This window comes from Phoca vitulina, unplaced genomic scaffold (assembly GCF_004348235.1).
Source record: "Phoca vitulina isolate PV1807 unplaced genomic scaffold, GSC_HSeal_1.0 scaffold11, whole genome shotgun sequence".
In the NCBI taxonomy this organism is placed as follows: Eukaryota; Metazoa; Chordata; class Mammalia; order Carnivora; family Phocidae; genus Phoca; species Phoca vitulina.
Window position 1 is genome coordinate 18663770 of NW_022589714.1, and position 15495 is coordinate 18679264.

Here is a 15495-nt window from a genome sequence, read left to right on the forward strand (position 1 = left end):
AAGGTAGAAATTCAGTTCTTTTCTTCATTTTCTCCTCCTAGAAGCCTGTGTAGTCTGTGAGAGGAAAGGGTAAAAAAAAGGGGGGGGTGGGGAGAGGGTGTGTGTCCCTCAACACTAAAGTTCTAAGAAAGAACATTGGGAAGAAAGAACATTGGGAAGAAAGAACAATAAACACTGATGTGTCTTAAGAAAGGGAACACAGGCAAATGTGGAAAAAAAAAGAAGAACAAAAGCAATGAACCAATCTGCAAAATGATTCTGAGAATTCATTGAAAAGACTGGAGAATATAATTTAACCTAGAAATTCTCAATCTCAGGGTATTACTACCTCTGTTAGCAAAATTAAAATAGTAATTTGAAAAACAGTGTTCCTTATCTTTTCTTTGTAAATAGTGATATATTTCTAGAAAATAGAAACATCATACAAATCTAATTTTTAAATTTAAAAATTTTAAGTACTTTGAACATTATGGAGATTTAGACATTGTGTAATTTTATAAATGGTCTACTTCTTGAGATAAGCTAAATGCTTTTTACTTGTCCATCAAAAGAGAGTGTCCTGTCTAAAAAGTAGGATGAATACTTAGGTGTTTTCATGTTAATCACCAAAATATGAGGGTAGTATACAACCTAAAGTTACCAAAAGCAAAGTTGCAAGTTAAGCAGGTATGTAAATCCACTTAAAAAATAAAATGGAAACAGCCAAGGAATCACAGGTTATTGTGCCTTCTTCGTAAAGATACTTAAAATGAGGAAGAACATAAATTAAAACAAATTAACAAAACACAAATTAATAAGAAATTATTTACAAAAGTAAAAAAAATAAAATAAGTGCAAAGGCAAGGGTCTGATTTAGTTGTCCACTAAACTGTTTCTAGCCTTGTATTTCTGCAAGTCTGTTCAGTTCTTCTGATTCAAATTGCTTTATACACCATCTTGTGGACAAAAGGAGGTATATCACAGGTTCTCAGATGAGAAAGACTAAGTCTTATTTAATTCCTAAAACATATTCATAAAAAATATTTTATAATCCAAACACCAAATGACATTTTTACAACAAATCTTAAGGTAATTACTTAAGCTCTGTAAGTGACAAAATTTTTAGTTTCACTAATGTCATGAAATATAGAAATAGCGTATGGGGTTACTTTAAAGTTATTAATTAAATTACTATGATCACATAGTGAAAAATTTCAAAGTTTAAGACTGGTAGTGTTTCTCTTATGGTCAGGAAGAAGTGGTTAATGTCTTCAACAGGAAAGAACAATGAACAAACTCATGAATTATTCTTCCTTCTTCTTTAGATTCTAAAGGCTATGAATATTAATTGAAGTCATATCTTATTCTTTGCATAGAAAGATTTCTATCTGAAAGTGTTAACTGATCTTGGTACAAATTGTTAGACTGGAATCCAAACATACTTATATAGGGCAAACCCAGTTTTAATTACTAATTGTCATCATGCCCTGTAATTATTCTAGAGTCCAAATAAGAGAGAATTCAGGAAATTTGATAATTCTTCTTCCCTGCTGTGGACACTACTGACATCTATCTGAAAGTAAACAAATGCTTCGGAATGGAATAAAATGATACCACAGAGTTTGCCACCACCAAATTATGGAGGGGAAAATTTCCCACCCTACTTCGGGGCCTTAATTATCCACTTCCTTGATAGTAAGGGAATTAGGCAACTGCCAAATGTCCACTTTATTTGGTGTTGTGTTAGCTGGGCCCAGGCTTTCTCATTGCTGTTGGCTACAGATCATGTGAGACAAGAGCAAATGTTGGAAGGTAAATGTTAAGCAGGGTGAGAAGAGCTCATTCCATGTGGACACAGTCCCATTTTTCTACTTATGCCAAAGGTAAATTAAGTCATATATGTCAGTTATAACAAATGAGCTTGAATCAATGAGCTCTATTTTGTCATATGCATCATAGAACGTGATATTCCCCATCCCCCTTAAATCACCTGAATAAATCCAAATTCTTGGAACAGGAATAAACCAGCCCAGCAATTAATGGAATTTAGACAAAGAAAGGTTCCTAAATATACAATTTGTAAGAAAGGATGCATGACATATTCTGTGGAATTAAAATGAACATAAGTTGTAAAACGAGAAAATAAATGGAGTCTTTTTATGGATATATAAGACTCAAAGAAAACAAGGAAAAATACACTGATCACCAGCAGCAAAAATGTTCATGAGAACATGAACATGCTAAAATAAGTACTTCCGGATTAGCAAAGAGGCAAAAGGATAAACAACCTACTAATTAATATGAAAAAATAATCTTTGAAAACATAAAATGTATAGCATCGTGATAAGTTCAAGTAAATTAAGGAGTGGCAGATGAGTTGTAAGCTTTCAGAAAATTCAAAAAATTAAAGTTCAACAAATTAAAAGCTCAAGATATACACATAGCACCAGATTTTGGATCTCTGTACATTTTTGGGAGGGATAATTTATCATTTTACTAAGAAAATGCATATGCATATTCCAATTGTGTAATCTAAAACACAGCACCATGGTAGGTATTGCACAGGAAGGAAAATTGAAGAAGAAAATCAATTTAAAGTTTAAAACATTGGAAATAAATAAAATAACCTTAGAGAATAAAAGAAACAAACTTGGAATTGAAATATACAACATTATTCAATATGAAGTAACTAAACAGTTGTGTGTGCACACAGCCACGTTGACAATACCTGACCAGCAGTTCGTTCATCTCTAATGAAAACCAGTTTAAATCATGGGTGCATTTGAACAAAAGCCTCCGTACACAACTCTGTTCACAGCTTGTTCCAATTTCAGTGGGCTTGTCTTTCCAAATCCGTTTTCCAATGAACAAATAAAAGCAACCATTGTAGCCTGTTCTAGTCAAATTGGAATCTGCGCTGCTCTTTGAAGAGGTGGGGCCTCCTCATTTCCGGCAGGAGGGCTCTGGGCCGCACACTCACCGCATCTGTGGGACCCACTGCTTAGATTTCAGCAACATCCTCGTGCCCAATGTTCTAGAAAGTCAGTTGTTTTCACCCTCTCAAAATAATGTACAGCTAGGCAATAAAAATACCGTAGTAAGCAATTGGGTTGGTGATCACTGTACTTTCGTTCCCTGTCAGAGGACGCGGTCTTCACAGTGCCTGTTTTTTCCCCTGAAGTTAGTGCTACCTCTTTGGTCTGAGCGCTACTTGCATATCCGGTCCCGTGGCTTTCCTTGGCTGCCCTGTTTCTCGAGAATACTGTTTCTCCGTAAGAGCTTTTGGGCTTCACCTCCTCAATACGCACCTGGAGGCACCACACCTTCATCTTCTAGATCAAGGGGTCTCTTTCCCAGTTGCTACACATCCCATCCTTTGTTCTGATGGCCAGTTCTTGTCTTAAAATTGGAGAGTGATCCAGCCAGAAGGATAATGGATACCAGGACCCCAAGACCTTGCTAGGCCATGTAAAGCTTCAAAGGTACCAAAGACAGCTTGATGCCTCCACCATCAAACACCTGTTAGGGAAAACTGCCTTCTGTTTCCCAAATGAGAAACTCAGCAAAGACACTGCAGTGTTGGGCTTTTCTTGTGGGACTCTTGTACAATTGGACTTTGTTCCCCTCTTCATGCAGCACATATTCATGCCAGTGGTGATTGCTTTGAACTGAGCTCATTATACAGAATTAACAAAATCATTTCAGTCGTTGGCTATGGTGGGTTTTGGGCTCCCTGATAAAATAGCCTCCTGGGTTTTTTTTCCAAAATGAGTTATGAAGTGAAGCTCTTATTGCCTATCTATTTCTCTGCATAAGCAGGATGGACATAGGATGGTATAAGAAATCTTCAGCTATAAAAGTCTTCAAAAAACATTGAGCAGGAGCAATGCACTATGTCAAAAAAGTTGAAATTTTTAGCAATGATGATAAATTTAAACTCCAAGAAAACTTGAAGTCTGAAACTTTAAAATTCAGAAATCAAAGGCCAAATACAAGTTGATAAGTCTAGAAAATGTACATCACCATCAGCCTACTAAATCATAAGATGTAATTTCATCTTGAAGAAGAACTAATGACAAGATCTGCTTGCTTAGTTCATAGAAGATCCTGAATAAAAATCATAGTAATGGTGAAGCAAAACATATGGAATGAATTTGGGAAAAGCTGAAAATGCTGCTATCCCAATTATAGGATTCCAACTGTTGCTTTTAATGTCTGGCTTACCAAAAACAAAAATCAAAAAAAGCCACCCATATATCATGAGGGTTTGAGAGTATTAAGATAGCTCAATGTCAAGTCTTCCCCAGGTGTGTTTATTTCCCACCTGTCCGCTGACGGGCATGATAGAGGCAATCTTCTGGATTACATCTTCCACTAGGTCCTGGGGGGCCCTGGGGACCTGGGGCACCTGGTGAGCCTGGCAAACCCGGAGCTAATGAAATAAAAGACCCCCATCAGAATGCAGATCACATATGGCTCTTCCTCCCTCACTCCAACCAACATGGGTCATTCAACTTCACCTGCAGCAACACATAAGGGCCACAGGCGAGAAGGTGCAGTTCCTGTTTTTAGAGGCTTGCTTGTGTTGTGAAGATAATATCACTATTACCTGAAGTGCCAGGAAGACCCGGACTCCCTGGAAGCCCAATTCCAGGCTCCCCTCTTTCTCCCTTCTGTCCTCGGTAGCCTAAATGAGAGATACATAAAAAGAGAGACACAAGAAGTAAGAGTGTTCTGTGGCAACAGAGCATGGGCAAGAATCATGTTCTTAATCCATACTATGTATTTTATGTTATTCCTTCACTTAACATAAGCAGCATATTAGCTATCTGTTTTGCATTATAGTCACATTAGGCTTACATATCAGATTAGGTGCAATATGCAATGAGGATCTTAGAAATATGCAGCTACCATAAAAGTTCCAACTAGTCAAACTATTGACAGTGAGATTTTTTGACCCTGAAAAATGATACCTAAGTAACTCAAATCAATCATTCATATCATCTTTCAAATAGCTATGACAAGGTGCGTGAACCCTCTTCAATTCAATTCTGACTGGACTCTAGATACAGGCTAAATACAAGAAGTACACTGCCAGAGTTCTGCTTAGTATGAGGACAAGATGATATGACAACAAGAATCTGGACCTTAGTCCAAGAATTAAAGGGAATGAAAGGAACAAAAATTCATGATTTTAATAAATGACAGCAAGAGTGTGAGTATATGGAAAGCCATCTGTCTCAGAAGTCAGGAGAGGACAAATCAGGTCTTTGTTCAAATCACTGACTACATCAACATTACATCCCTTCCAAGGAAAGCTAAACCAGCAAGGCCATGGTTTAACATGGCAGTTCATAACTCCAAAGGACGAGGTGCTGCAACAATGCTAGAAAGCAAGGAGGTTGAGGGATTCATCTAAGCTCACTTCATCAATTTAAGATCCTTTAGCCAAAATGAATTAGGTCTAAGATCTGTATACATTTTAAGATAAAATCATTCTTATTCTTGAATATGCTTGTTGTCACATGAGTTAGACTAGTGCAGAGTAGTTTCTGCCTCTGGGAGCCCTCATCTCTGCTTTTAAAAAGCAAAAAGACAAATACCATATGACTTCACTTATATGTAGAATCTAAAAAACAAAACAAGTGAATAAATAAACAAACAAAAGCAGAATCAGACCTACAAATACAGAGAGTCAACTGACGGTTGCTAGAGGGGATGGTAGAATGGGGAAAATGGGTGAAGGGGAGTGAGAGATACAGGCTTCCTGCTATGGAATGAATAAGTCACGGGAATAAAAGGTACAGCATGGTGAATATAGTCAGTGATATTGTAATAGTGTTGTATGGTGACAGATGGGAGCTACACTCCTGGTGAGGACAGCATAATGCATAGACTTGTTAATCGCTATGTTGTACACCTGAAACTAATATAACATTGTGTGTCAATGATACTTAAAAGAGATAAAATTGCAAGTAAAAAAATATAAAGCATATAACACTTTTGATCTGTGTTTTATATATTGGCATCCATGTAAGATTCTGTTTGATAAAAAGGTTTTGTGGCTCTAAGAGTTTCATGATGATGGTAAATAGAGTTTAATTTCCAACTTTTCATATTTAAACAGCAGCTTAAAAACTACACCTTGTCCAAAATGAACAAAGCAGTCATGCAGAAACATGCAAGCACCCAACAGAGATAATCAGGAGAGCACCTCAGTAGGAGAAGTAGGTCCTGACTTAGTTGTGCCTTTCTGTAAAGGTGTGTTATTACTGCAGAACATGATAAGAGAAGAAATTTTAATGTTTTCTATGAGCAGAATGTAAGAAAAATGATTTCCCATTATTGTTGAGAATTAGACATCAGTTTTGGGGTTGCCAATCTTCATTTTTACTTGACCATATAGTACATACCTTATAATTAAAATAATATCAGCAATAGGATCACCACACCATTATTTTTTTTTACTTTAGAGGTGTGACCTGATCATACATATGAAAATAGTGGGAAAAAAGCATATACATTCAGGAAATATATTTTGAGGTGCATATTGGAAGTATATCCAGGGAGAAATTTTCACACATTTATACTTGAAGACTGTTACGGATATTCAATATAATCCTAGATTTTAGAGACAATAGTGGTTTGAACATGTGGCATGACATCAGAAGTTGATACATATTCAAATTCAAAATATTACCAGAATTTCTTCTACATAAGTGACTTTCATTTAACTTCTGTGAACAACAAGGAAAAATGCTTATATTTAGGGTCATTTGAAAGCACCCTTCCAATTCCATTATTTAAACATTTCTGCAGTGAAATAACATGTGTTACATGAGGTGTATTTGATAGTTCAACCAGGTCCAACGACTGTGAAAAATTATAACGTTGACCCTCAAGCTATCTCAGTAAGTGCTTGAGATCATAGGCTAAAAAATGAGGAAGAAAGAAAAAAGCAAACGTTGTATGAACTTTCGATTACCAAGTGGATTAACAAGAGTGTAACACAATTCCAAATGGAGACGGTATCTGCTAAAACTTACATACTCAAATTCAGTTCTCAGATTTTAATATAAGGCAAAAATTTATTATTCCACATGGATTTCAGTGCATATGGTATCACAAAACAAGAAACAGTAATTCGCATATTTGCAGAATAGGGTAACATTTACATTTTTCCTGTCAAATGTAATGATTTATTTGTACAAAGCTCTCAGTTCATTAGGTTAATAACTATCTACTATTGCTGTTGAATTGTACAAGCACATGAGAGCTTTTACTCTCAATTTTCCTAATAAGGCCTCAAGCTAATTCCTTAGGAAGGCTGCCATAAAGCCATAGGGTCTTATTTTATAATTGCTTCACAACAGAACTTCAGATAAGAATGCTAATAAAATCAGTAAGAGCTTTCCCATTTTCTAGAATTAAGCTTTTCACCCCTTCCGGGTAGGCCTGTCTTGAAATTTGGAAAAGAATAAAAGGCAGGTCTACCCATCAATGGACTCGTATTTCTACGGTCTATAAGGATGCAGGGTGACAGCTTGATATCCTGTAGCTTAGGTGGGGAAAGAAAACCACAGTGATGTCCTAATCTACAGCATCTGACTAGTAATGTCCTAGTCATTAAATAAACTTGGTGCTTGTTGGAGTGTTTTAGATGGCAGACTGGATGTACTTTCTGTAGACAGATTTCTGTTTTGACCCCAGGGATTTACTTTTAAACTGCAATTCAGTGCATCTATCTGCATACAAATGGCCATGAAAGGAGGGTTTCCAGCATTTGGGGAGGGACAGTTCTTCCTGTCCTGATGTGCGGCTCACATCACAAGTCGTTCAGCCTCCTGTGCCCAGCCCACTGACGGGCTGCCATGCGCCTCAGCCATGGTGGACACACACGCCTCCCGTTTCCTAAGGCCCTTACCACTAACCAGTGTGCCGGGTCAGATCCGTATCAGTCACAGGAACTACCCTATGGGGCACTGGCTTACAAAGAACAGAAGGCTTTCTTCGTTATAAAATCAATAACAGCGAAACTTTAAAATTCAAAAGTAGGAACCACCATTCCCAGTAATGTCCTTTCAAAATGGATGGAGGACACATGGAATGACTGGATCTGTTTTCCGCTACTAATTCCACATCTACTCTGTGGGCGGGGTTCTTTCTGAAACAGGGCTTTCAAGCGTAGCATCTGCTCTTCAGAATTTTCAGAGGTGGAGAATCAGTTGTGTTTGAAAACAGTTTAAATAAAGTTCTTTCTCATAAAACTTGCCCAAGAGGATCAGGGCTGATGGGAAGATCCGCCTCGCTCGTGTATATATGGAGACCCAGCTGCATCATGTCACTGGGCTTCTTTGATCCTACTAGTGTGGCACCTTCCTGCTCACCCCCGCTGCACAACCATCGGAACCTACGCTGCAGATCCGAGGTGGGAATGAACACCAAGGAAAGTTCTCTCACTGCAGAGGGAAGGCAATAACCAGAAACCCACGGGATGGTTAAAATATAAAGTTGCCTAGAACTGCTTTTGAATTTAAAAAAGACGTCAACGATCACCCCCTTTGGGACTTCAGGGAAAATGCAAATGAAGTGTCTCAACTCAGAATCACAGTGGTTTCTATTTTCATCAGAAGAAGACCAGGCCACTGAAAGAGGATCCAAGTTTTCATTGTCAGAATCTTGGTAGGAGCAGTACCTCCCTTTCTCAACTAGGATTGAGTGCTGATATTAGTCTTGCATCAATGTTCTCACCGCTCTCCACAGGTCTCCTGCTTCTCAGGATTGCACAGGAAACTTATGAGACCCCTTTAAATTTCTGTCCTGCTCTTAAGGTAATAAGATAATAAAGGACTCCTTCTATAGTACACATTTCAATACAAACCACTTTTTAAATGAAAGTGGATTTCTTTCCTAATAAACACTGGAAAAAACGTCTCTTAGAAATTGCAGAAGAGCCACCATCAAACAGAATCCATGAGTGGGCAGAACATGCTGCGCCAGGCTCAGTGCCCACACTTTCTTTCCCTTTCTGTGCTGCTTTTCTCACTTCAATCTTTTCTCAAACTCAATCATGCTGTGTCACGAAGAGGACTAATTCAGCCAACAGCATCTGACGTCTGCAATGGACACTAGGGTAACAGTTTTATATGCATTTTGTTTCTTTCCTTTTGGAGAAAACTTTTAAGTCAGGCAGAGCAAAACTTGGAGCCTATATGCATAACTTTATCTTCTGAACACTTCCTGTCTATTTCTCTACCACAAAGCCTTCAATTACTTGTGAACTCTTGGAGAGGCACCAAAAATCAAATAGCAGCCTCTTGTTTTCTTTTGTACGACAAGATTGCTTGGTGGCTTTATCAGCATAGCATGACTACAGGCAAATATTCCTTAAAAATGGACCCCATTTTATGTAGGTTTTTATTTTTCCACGGCCTTTCTGGCAAATTTAACAAATATTAGAAAGGAGCTATCATATGAAAGTTGAAGAGACAGCTAACTGAGCTGGAGTCGAAGATACGTCTGTTAGAAACTCCATGGCGGGACTAAAGTTTTGTCAATTTTAACATACGTCATGCTGCCAGAGCGAGCACAAGCTTTGTCAATTTTACCAAACACTGGTTTTTAAAAAGTTGGAAATCATATAAGGAAGTCTTTCCAATTCAAGAATTGAGTCAAGAAGTCTTATCAGGAGTAGAAGTAGTCTGGAAGATTTCTTAAGCAAATAGATAAATCCCACAGAAATCTTTCACAAAACGGAAGATAAATTGAGTGGTGAATAGTCTTTTTCCAAAAGCTTCACTAACATGGCTGTCTTGGCATTGTCTCTGACTGAGAGCCTTCCAGATGGGCCTTCCCTACATGGGGAGGGAGTCTGAAGCCCGGAGTTTGTATGGACAGGTGTCTCCAGTTCCAGAACTATTTTCCTTGATAATCCTGATTTCCCCACTGTACTTGTCCTCTCTGAACAGCTATTTGAAGCATCAGTACATATTTTTTTCTGCTATTGGTGTTAACAGTTCTTATCCTTCACATAGTTTGAGGCATCATCCATCTTTAGATGAGTCTTCAAGCTCTTTGTTCCAGATTCATAGACTCTGATTTCAGAACAGACTCAACTAATGGAAGATAATAATTAACTACCTTCTACACAACCATGTACACCCAGAAGGCTACACCCGTTTCTACACATTTTCTTCCAACTATCAGCCAAACTTCTCTATGATCTCAGGGAAAGGTAGAATATACTGTTTAGTTTAGGTGAACTAGAATGATGTTTCTGTTGTTCTACATCGTGCTAACTAAACCGAAAGCCTTGTCAGCTGTGACTGAAGGGTAAGACTCTAACAGACCCTGTGATTGGAGATAGTTTTTCTCTCAGAGAAGGAAGGGCCTGTCAGTCACTTGGGCACTTCCTATGGAAAACCAGGCTCATAGGAAGGACAGTGAACTAGTGAAAGAAAAATAATTCTCTGCATAGATAGTATTTTGGACTGTATTCTCTTGCAATTTTAATGTTCACTCTCTGTTTTCTCCTTTATACAAACTTTTGATATTTCAAGGAGGACCCTTGAGCTCCTCAATGGTAACACATGAAAAGGAGTTGCTCTGGTTTTATCTTTCATGCTATGTACTTACTGGATTTAATATTTCCTTGTCAGAGTTGTGAGTCCTCTAAACCAGGGTCTATTTGATTTCTCTGCTGATTGCTAACCAGATTTCTAGAAAATGACCTTGCTGGCTTAATTTAGTCAAGCTATGCTCAAAATCATGTCTTCTGTCAAGTTGTCATCAGTGGAAACATAATTTTTTGCCAATTTAAGTAAAGTTTTGCTTTAAACATTTTTGAAACCATATGGGAAGGATTCTAAAATTTCTCAAAATTTTACTTGGACCTAAATCACTACTGTAGTGGCATCTCTTAATACTCCTCAGCTTCTTCAAGATACTAAGATGATTCTTGTTGTTGTCAAATTACATCAGTAGGGAGGCATAAACAACCCTGATTCCCACAAAATAATGACATATAAGCCATTATTGTTGCAGTTATTCTTATAACAAATATTATTAAAATACATTTAGAGTAGCAGGTAATTATTAGCCTGTTTTAAGCTTTAAGTCATAATAGTTAAAAATCAACTTCTAGAATGTCAAATATGAACAAGATATTCTATATTAATCATTATATATATGTGTGTGTACATATATACACATATATATGTATATACATATATATTTGCTTTAACTGTGATCGGCATGTTCTAAACAAATATTATACTTGAAGACTTACCTTGGGGTCCAGGGTCTCCTGGTGGCCCAGGTAATCCATCCTTTCCTGGTGGACCAGGCCTCCCGTGAGCTTGAGCAGCCAACATTGCTGCTGGCACCTTGAGCTGCGATAGGAACACGGCCATCCTCTCTTCATTTATGGAAGAAAAAAGAGTATATCATGTAATAGAAACAGTTTTTCATCAACATTTTTCAAAATTTTTTACATGAAATTCAACAAAAAACCCTACTTGGTTTTCAATTTAAGCACATTTAATTTACTAGTTGGCCTGACTGCTGAGAGAGTTGTCTTATTGATTGGTCAAACAAAATGGATTGTATAAAGTTGTCTGAATATAAATGCAGACCACCTGTGCTAATCAGAGGGTCTGAGAATTTTCAGTGCTTCAGAGATGCGGCAAGTCTACTGGAGAGAACATTAGCCTGAAATCTAATTAAACCTTGGTAATGACTTATGGAGAGAATTTTGGGTTTCTATTAAAAGATGGTTTTAATAATAAATTTAAGCCACTTTCCAGCAATGTTGTAAATGTGTGTGGTCATTTAAAATATGTTTACAAAGTCCTTGACATTCTCTTCCAAATGGAATTGTTAGGTGAAGACTAATTCCCCTATCCTTGAGTGTGGGCTGGAGTTACTTTTCATTTCAAATGAATAGAAGAAATGCAGAATTGACATTGTGCAAATAGGGAAACTAAGTCAGAAAAGGCGCCATAGCTTCCTGGCTGCTCTCTCTCTTGGATTGCTCACTCTGGGGAAAGCCAGCTGCTGTGTAGTAAGGACATTTAAGAAGTCCCATAGAGAGGCCCACATGGGGATGAACTGAGGCCACTGTCAACATCCACATGTGTGAGCTTGGAAGTGGATCTTCTGACCCCAGTCCAGCCTTCGGATGACTGCAGCCCTGGCTGACATCCTAACTGGAACTTCGTTGTACACTCTGAGCCAGAAACATAAAATTAAGCAACCCATCAAGTACCTGACCTACAGAAAATGTGAGATAATAAATGTTTGCTATTTTAAGCTACTAAAGTTTTGAGGTATTTTCTTATGCAACAATAGATAACTCATATAGTACATGACACTTTATATCCTTGAATAAAACTGCATTATTAATAGATTTTTTTATTGAAAAAAATGGTCATTGGTTCCATATTCACTATGATTTCACTGTTTAATTCCTATACTGGGAAAATATTGTACTTTGTCAACAACCAAATTTTGCTTTATTTATTTATTTATTTTTTAAAGATTTTATTTATTTATTAGAGAGAGAGAGAGCACAAGGAGGGGGAGCAGCAGAAGGAGAGGGAGAAGCAGGCTCCGCACCAAGCAAGGAGCAGGGAGCCCAACGCGGGACTCAATCCCAGGACCCTGGGATCATGACCTGAGCCAAAGGCAACAATTTAACTGACTGAGCCACCCAAGTGCCCCAAATTTTGCTTTTTTTTTTTTTTTTAAATCTTATTATACACCCTCAATATTATTCTTTTTTTCTGGTTTTATTTCCAGTTAGTCCCATTATTCAGTCATGGTTTTAGTAGGGAGTATGTCTAATTTGGCCAAAGAAAAAATTCAGCATTGGTACCAATGAGCATGCTCTCACTGAATTCCAATTGTAGACAGAGTAAAAACAATAAAAAGCTTCTACACATCTCTGTGAACCTGAAGAAAACATTATAATGAAGAACACACAAGTTATGAGAAGTTGACAAATTACCCAGAACATTTAGAAATGTCAATAAAAACAGCAAAATCTTTTGCAGGTGTTGAGTGATGTGACCTTTATGAATTGAATACTTCCCCCAAAAGTAATGCTGCCTTCTTAAGGAACATATCATTGCCATTTGCCCTTTTGTTCATTCCCCAAACTACCTGGAGCCTAACACTGTTCATCTGGGTCCTAAAGAAAGAACCCAGGGAAGGAAGCGAGGACTGATTAAAGGGGCTTCTATAAGGTGAGCTCAGTCATTAGGCCATGAAAGTGTCATTATAGGTGGTATTGGTGTCATGCAACTATTAATACTTTATTTAGGAGACTTATTAATAAATCAGTAATGCCTTTGGATAAAAGTGAGTATATTACAGAACATCAGTGCATTAGTAACTCATGAAATTGAAAGGATCTGGAAACTGAGGAAGTTCAAAGAAAATGGAAATATGAAAATATAATTGAAAATTTTCACACTAAAATAAATTCCTAAATAAGACATATCATTAATTACATTAATTAAACATTCTCTGTAAGCAGGGCCGTGTATTGGGCATTTTATACCTTCTGCATTAAGTGCTCTTGTTCAGGAATCCCAGAGAAAGCCTGAAAGAGATTATCACCCTGTGCTATTACCCATGTTTTATAAGCCCCTGACACTATAAAGATTATCTGCTGATAAACTTTATTTTATGACTAAAAACTTGTTCCATAATATAAGACATTCCTTCTTGGAATTGCTTTTTTGAATAATCATTCCAAGATTGTACTTATTATTCTTGACTTCTCAGTTATAAAGTCTACATAGGCCATTATCCAGTTCAATTTTTCCTCAAAACCATATTCAATACTTTACTACACTAGGAATTAATTTTAATGAAATCATTAATGCAAATTAATCCAAAGCCCATTATAAATACAATCTACCATTGGATTCTTTATTTAAACTTGCTTGGTTTGTTTATATTTTATATATCTCACATTTAAAAAATAGAATATATGAATAATTAGATTTAAAACAGAAACTGGAGCAGGGCATATCTTTAGCATGACAAAAGATATTCACCGCATTCTTTTTCTTTTTTCTTTTCTTTTTTCTTTTCTTTTCTCTTCTTTTCTTTACTTTTTTCCTTTTTTAAAGATTTTATTTATTTATTTGTCAGAGAGAGAGAGAAAGACAGTGAGAGAGGGAACACAAGCAGGGGGAGCGGCAGGCAGAGGGAGAAGCAGGCTCCCCACTGAGCAAGGAGCCCAATGCTGGACTCGATCCCAGGACCCGGGGATCATGATCTGAGCTGAAGGCAGACCCTTAACCGACTGAGCCACTCAGGTGTCCCTTTTTTTTTCTTTTCACATATTTTCTTCAAAAAGCAAATTCAAATGATTTCATTTGTAAAACTAATTTACACCCAATTTTTCAAGGATACATCCAATGTGTAAGAAAAAAATGAATCTTTAATGTAAAGAATTCAGCATGGGTTTGGTGCAGACAAATCTTCCAGAAAATTTTCTTACTGAATTTTAAATTAGTGTTTACTTTGTAGGTAAGACCAAATGACAGCAACATTCTGGAAACTATAGCTGCCAATTAGAAAAAACAAAGGCCAAATCATAAAGACCTTGTGAAGAGTTACTCCAATTTTCTCTAGCCTCTTTACTCAGTTTAGCTCATTCAGCTGAACTGTAAGGGCACATTTCATTTAAGCAGATATGTGTGTTTTACAAACTTCTTATAAAGAGCAAATTATCCCCTAGTAAAACCTATTTTTCAATAGGCTTTCGATAAAAAATTTTGTTTAGAAAATGTAGGATCTTGTGCTGCTTGAGAAAGTAAAACAAATTTATTTTCAAATAGAATTATTAGGGGAAAAGTCCTAACAAACATGGACTATTAGGTATAATTATCAAAGGAGCAATCACTGTACACTCCTTTTCTCAAATTATAAAGCAAGCAGAATGGAAGCATCACAACATCCACAGGATCTGAATCTCTGGATGCAGACTGACTGACAGGGATGGGAGAAGACCAATGAGGATCTGATGAATCATCCCTGAGTGACATTAAATTATGGGTCTTTGGACAAAACTTCTAATTACCTGACTACCCACCTGGGATAAGTTTGGTTGATGTTCATACATTTGTTTCCAATAACTAAATAGATAAAACAAGTTTGTAATTAGCATATAGTTATAGTTTTGCAAATCATTATATTGGATGTAGATATCTCTTTATTATATGAAATTGTAAACTGGGTGTTTTACAAGCAAATATGAAATTCAATTCAAAACTCTGTGTATTATTTGTTTTGCACTTAAAAGAGATATATATTTCAGTACAATTTTTCTTTTTTTAAAATTTATTTATTTGAGAGAAAGAGAGCAAGTGCGAGAGCGCCTGTGCAAGGGGGGAGGTGAGCAGAGGGAGAGGGAGAGAGAGAATCTCCAAGCAGACTCCCCACTGTGTGTAGAGCCCAGTCAGGGCTCCATCTCACAACCCATGAGATCACAGCCTGAGTCGA

The 15495-nt window shown here is 37.0% G+C and overlaps 1 protein-coding gene across 8 annotated transcripts in view; it reads right to left on the reverse strand.

Annotated features, from left to right (window-relative positions):
• Positions 1-384: 384 nt before the first annotated feature.
• The window catches only part of COL19A1 (collagen type XIX alpha 1 chain), a 324092-nt gene continuing 308981 nt past the window's right edge, over positions 385-15495 (reverse strand). For 7 of the 8 annotated variants that reach the window (XM_032409538.1, XM_032409537.1, XM_032409544.1 and 4 more), the window contains 3 exons: positions 11267-11395; positions 4589-4666; positions 385-4411 (listed from right to left, as the gene is read on the reverse strand). In XM_032409538.1, coding sequence (XP_032265429.1) covers positions 4293-4411; positions 4589-4666; positions 11267-11395 — 326 coding nt within the window. In that variant the 3' untranslated portion in view covers positions 385-4292. The other variant, XM_032409543.1, reaches the window with a different exon arrangement.